The 6,000-nt window shown below is 40.8% G+C and overlaps 1 protein-coding gene across 5 annotated transcripts in view; it reads right to left on the minus strand.

The window, feature by feature from the left end:
• The window catches only part of cnksr2a (connector enhancer of kinase suppressor of Ras 2a), a 190,526-nt gene that overhangs the window by 10,719 nt on the left and 173,807 nt on the right, over positions 1-6,000 (minus strand). For all 5 annotated transcript variants that reach the window (XM_017724407.2, XM_017724406.2, XM_017724412.2 and 2 more), the window contains one exon: positions 5,134-5,650. In XM_017724407.2, the coding sequence (XP_017579896.1) occupies positions 5,134-5,650 (517 nt within the window). The remainder of the gene's footprint in view (positions 1-5,133; positions 5,651-6,000) is intronic.

The following is a 6,000-nucleotide window of genomic DNA, read 5'->3' on the forward strand; positions in this document are numbered from 1 at the left end:
CCACTGTCTATGAGCACAGTTTATTGCTTCATCCAAAACTACAGCTACCATGCAAAGAAGAAACCATAAGTTAACAGGATCCAGAAACGCTGCCGCCTTCTCTGGGCTAGAGCTCATTTACGATGAGCAAATCACATTTGAAATTCTTTTTGGAAATCATGGACGCCGCGTCCTATAGGCTAAAGAGGAGAAGGCCTGCCTGACTCGTTGGCGCACATGGCATAGGTGACTTGCACATCTATGAAGGGACCATTAATGCTGAATGATATATGCATGTTTTGGAGTAACATATGCTGCCATCCAGATGACATCTTTTTTAATATTACAATGCCAAACCACATTCTGCATGTATTACAATGGCATGGCTCAGTAGTAAAAGAGTCCAGGTGCTAAACTGTATTGCCTGTAGTCCAGACCCATCATCACTGAGTTAATTAATGAAAAATATGACAAAGAAGACCCTGAACTGTTGAGCAGCTAAAATCCGACATAAAACAAGAACGGTATAACATTTTCAAAACTTTCAAAACTACAGCAATTGATCTCCTTGGTTCCCAAACAAGTGTTGCAGCACAGTGGAAAACTGCTGGAACAAAACCTCAAATCAAAAGTCTGGTTCCACTGACTTACATTAATGTATATAACTGACTTACACATATGCATCATTTTCTTTATGTTTCATTATATAAATCATCAAAGGTTGTTGCAGTGCTTTGACAATACAAATGTAATTATTTTGTTATGTCAATAAAGCAAACAAACCTGAGAAAGAAATAGAGAGAAAAAAGAGAAATAGAGGCAAATGACAAGAGAAAGAGAACAGAAAAAAACAGAAAGATTGAGAAAGAAAGACAGAGAGAGAGAGAGCAAAGAGGATGAGAGAAAGCAAAAGAGTGCAAGAGAAAGGGACAGAGAGACAGAGAAATAGAGAGAGGGGAAGTAGAGGGAGAGCAAGAAAGAGATGAAAGACAGGAAACAGAGAGAAAAAATCAGTGTGAGAGAGATAGGAAAAAAGAAGGAGAGTTAGAAAGAAGAGTCATAGAAACAGAGAGATTGAGGGGAAGAAGCAGAGAGAAAGGAGTAAGATAGAGTGAGACAATGAGAGAGAGAGAGAGAGAGAGAGAGACCAAAGAAACAGTGCCAGAAAGAATTCACATCTCCTGCACGCTTGATTATGGCACAAAAGAGATTTCAACAAAGACGATTTCAGAAACCTGGAACAAACAAAAGCTACTTCTGCACAACTTCTCTTAATCGCCCGAGTGTGAATCAAACAGCAGGCTATCAAAGGTACCACAGTGCCCTAGTTACATTTTGTTCCTAATGAGCTGTGCTATTAAAACTTAATTAAGATGTGATGGTGTTTTTGGGGCCTTTCAGGGGGAATGGAAACCTGTTTTTTTAAGCAGGCGAGCATTTGCATTTAGCAACCAGCTTCCATTAACCCTGCCTTATCACATGTCTCGCTAGTGATATTTTCATCAGTTGACCTTTTGGTGCTTTAAATGTGAAACGATGTAAATGTACCATCACAGGTAAAGCCGTGGTCATGAATTCTGCCTGTTTGGAAGGTTCCTCAGCAGAACAGTTCATTTTTCCCGTAACAGGATGAATAACAGATTTACAAAACTGGAAGTTACTATTTAAAGCAGAAAAGCAAAATAAAAAGCCAGTTAAGACTGAATGTATGGAATCAATGCATAAATATTTAATGGGATATGGTACAGTTACGTTCCCTACCTAAAGACGTCGCTTGAGAGTACCACAAAAGTGATAGCATTTCACTGTTGTTGGAAGAAACCTCTCCAGGTAACTTTATAGGAGAAGGAAAAAACTTTTACTTTTAATGTAAGTCAATGGAACATGACGTTTTTTCCAAGTAATTTTGGGCTGTTTCTTTTGGTCAATTCATCATGAAATTTACAAACAATGTAAAGGGAAACAGTCATTTTCAAATTATACTTAAAACTTAAAAAACAGTTTTGTCCCGACAGCAGCGATTTATACCCTATAAGGTAAAGTTCTTTCTATGGAGGCATCAGGTTTTTGGGCCATTATTGGGGCAACATGACTGACTAGGAACACAAGCTTTTAAAATGGTGCCTCATGTTCGTCCATGATGTATAGCCAATGAGCAGCTCTGCTCACCAACTAATCGGCACTCACTAGCAGTATTGTTAGCATCCCGATGCCCAAGATGCAACTGCTGTAGAAAAAGGAAACATACAGGTGAGCTTTCTTGGCTTTTTCTAGTGAAATACATCCTTATACTTTCTAAAAGGAAAGGAAAGTTTTGGGCGAGTGATTATAAACTATTTTAGCTTTCATTTTTAGCCGTTTAGCTCCATTCACTCCCATTCATTGTGATCTTGCTCGTGGTCGCCCTCTGCTGTTTTGCAGTCAGGCTTTTGATATAACAGGGGAAATAGGAAGTGGCCAGGCTCCTCATTAACTGGCTCTGTGCATCCCTCCATTAAAAACTAAAAATTTGTGGACCCCGCATGACGCGGTGTGTTCGGTGTGTGGTGGCCTTAACTTCTCTCTGACTCACTAGCACTTGCCATAGCTACGCCGTAGTCTGCAGCACAATAAACAAGTTTTGGAGATTACAGGAAAATGACATATTAATACAGCGGTTTATGTGTGCATATTGAACCGTACCGAACGGTTTTGCAATGAACCGTGTACCATTGCATCCTTAGTTCTTTCTAAGAATGTGTGGAAGTAGAGCTTCCTGTGTGCTACCGTGTTATCTATGCTATAAGAAGCATTATATTCATAAGAAGATTCTCATTGCTTGGGGTTTATTACTGATTCATCTAAGTAACAATAGATGACCGTTGTGTGAAGTATATTGTTGCTTAAAGTAGTTTTTAGATCTGTTAGGCCATGTTGCTTACATATCAACATAAATGCAACACCAGCATTGAGAAATCATGTTATTAAAGAAGAAAAATAGATTACATGACATAAATAGTTGCTTTTCGCTGTATATACCAAAGTCTCTGGCGCTGACGGTGGTACACAGCACACAATACAAACTAATAAACAAAGACCTGCTTCCCAGCCAGACTGCAATATCTTCTCATAATCCTGGACTTGTCGGCGCTGCTCTTTGTAATACCATCACATACACGGGCTTATGCCTAATAACAGGAGCTAGCATCAATAATAAATGTTCGCTCTAACAGAACTACAAACAAACAACTTTCTTTTGATTCTTGCCCAAGAGATTTGGTACTGAACAATTTAGATTTTAGAAAAAAAAACCCACTGTTTTAGTCATGTGTAGCAGAGGATGCCTGTATGAATTTACTTAATTCATATGCACATTATTTTCACATGAATAAAATATACTGAGTCAAGCCTTCTGTGCCTTCAGAGAAGGCCTAAAGATTTCAGTGAGATAAAAAAAGTCTGCAATTTTCAGTTGGTTTTTATTTATAGTAAAACCATGCTATTTATAAACTACTGGGTATTAATGCTCCCTTTTCATAGTTTTGATTGGGTTAAAAGCTTCAAACGGCCAACAAAAATATTTCCAACCAAGATTTTTTTGGTATCTACGTGGATACAGTCAGCCAACCTCTTCCATTGGCTAGGCTTTCAGGAGCTGGTTTAAAGCCCTTATATGTTAGCTTTACTAAGATGTGACAGAGGGATCTATAACATTGGTTTTCAGTGAGGGGGACAATTTTGTGAGAAAAACGTCACTCTAGACTTTCTAGGAGTCAGAAAACAGTGTGAAGCCTTTTTAGATATAGAGTCCATGTAAAACTGCTACATACAAGGTAAGATTTAGACAGTTATACTTAAATATGGCATTTTTCTGCACATTTGCAACTTCTACTTACTTGCTGAATATACTGGAAAACATAAAAAATACAATATAAAATGTACCTTGACTTTTCCACAGGCCACAGTTTATGGTTTATGTTTCCCCAATATGTTTTGGGGGCAGTCGTGGGCTGGAACGTCGCTGGTCCGATCCCCTTTGCTGTGGATAGGGCTGCCCACCGCTCCAGACAAGTGTGCTCACTGCCCCCCAGTGTGTGTGTTCACTAGTGTGCATGTATGTGGGTGGTCTAATTCTTCTGTGTGCAAACACAGTTGGCTAATGGTTCTGAATGAAATTAAATTCAATTCAGTTCAGTAAATAAACAGTAATTTTAAAGGTTGTGGTTGATATAGTCAAGTGGGTAACACCTCTGCCTTCTATGCTGTAGACTGGGGTTCAATTCCCTGCCTGGGCAAACACCCTACACCACCCTATACGCCCAATAAGAGTCCTTGGGCAAGACTCCTAACACCACCTTCGCCTACCTGCGTAAATTAATCAAATTGTAAGTCACTCTGGATAAGAGCGTCTGCCAAATGCCATACATGTAATTTCGCGTGCAGATGTGCGCGCAATGTTGCGTTAACTTGTATTTTACCAAAAGTTAAACTTTTGCCCATGACTGGATATGTTATCTCTTATAAGCTTAAAAACGTCAGAAGGGTTTAATCTAGAAAGGTCAAAAAATGTTCATATGTACCAGTGTTAGATTAGCGCTAGCACACTATCAGGTATCTCTCAGGAACAGTAGCTAGAATTAGCATTATTGTAGCGGTGGTTGTGGTTGGTCTTAAACAATGACCCTTTCAGGTTATCCTGTAGTGTAGGGTGTGGATAATCCAATCTTAATCCTTTTCATCTACTAACATTCCAGTCGTGGTCATCCTGATTTGTGCTCTATTTAAGGCTCACTTGTAGTGATGCCGACTACCTCGACTGAAATGCAGTGTTGACATCTTTTGTTCAGGACTGATAACCTAATTTATCAGCCTAATTAAACATTAGGATAAAACATATGTTATATTTTATTCTTATCAACTTGAAAATAAAAAAAAAGCTTTTTCACAGCAAAATCCAGTCATAACTGTTACAGGAATCTGAGTCTCAATCTCGTCTGGCAAGGTTGTTTTGATCTAAAGTCATGTTAGTTTACGAGAAATTCTGTGAGATAATAAAATTGGTTTATACTCATTTAAAAGACTGGAAAACGAATCTGATGTAATATATTTTAGCTGTTCTTGTATTTTCCCAATGAAAAGGGCAGCAACAACATGCTTACAGTAGTGAAAACCCACCGTTGTCGATGCAGTGGCTTCGACTCAGCTCCCTGCGTTGGGGATCCCGTTGCTCGGCCATGCTGGAGGAGGGTGTGAGGAGTGTATGCAGGCCGCTGTCCCGTGGCAGCGTGAAGCTGCGAGGTTTTCCTCCTGCGGTCACAGGGTCCCGCAGCCTCTCGCCCTCAGCCATGGGGAAGGGGCCGTAGTGCTCCTGCAGGAGTGTGCGCTGGGCGGGCAGTGTGGACTGGCGTCTATATTCAGGGGACAGGCCCACACCCGGCTCGCAGAACACAGCATCCTCCAGAGGCAGCGTCTGCAAGTAGTGCAACCCCGAGCTGGTCAGCGGCGTCTCAATCAGGTCTTGCCAGGAACGCCGCTGGCTGGCTGACTTGCGGGCAGGAGAACCGCCGCCACTGCTGCTGCCGCCTCCTGGAGGCTCAGAGCGATACTCCTCGTGAGATGATCGTGACTGGGAGGTCTCGGTGGACGACAAGCGGCCATGCTTGGGCTCCAGATACGGACTTGCACAGGTCATCTGGAGGAGAGACAGAGAGAAAGAGAGAGAGGCAGAGAAGTTTAGATGACGCATTGCAAAAACAGATGCCCCCCTGCTGTCCCAGACTACACTTTATGTTTATGGTCCACTGTAAATATTGTTTAAATGCTTAACTGGCCTTTGACTTACAAACCCAATTACAAAAAAGCTGGGACAGTAGGTACACTGCAAAAAAAAAAGAAAGCAGTCAATGTACATGCATTCAATTAAAAACGTTTATGAAATTATCAAAACCACCTGTTTTCCACATGTAACCAGGTGAACAGGGTAACAGGTGATGCTGTTACAACTATGCATGAGCAAATAGTCAAAAAGTTTACAAACATGCA

The sequence above is a fragment of the Pygocentrus nattereri genome, chromosome 24, assembly GCF_015220715.1.
Source record: "Pygocentrus nattereri isolate fPygNat1 chromosome 24, fPygNat1.pri, whole genome shotgun sequence".
NCBI classification, from domain to species: Eukaryota; Metazoa; Chordata; class Actinopteri; order Characiformes; family Serrasalmidae; genus Pygocentrus; species Pygocentrus nattereri.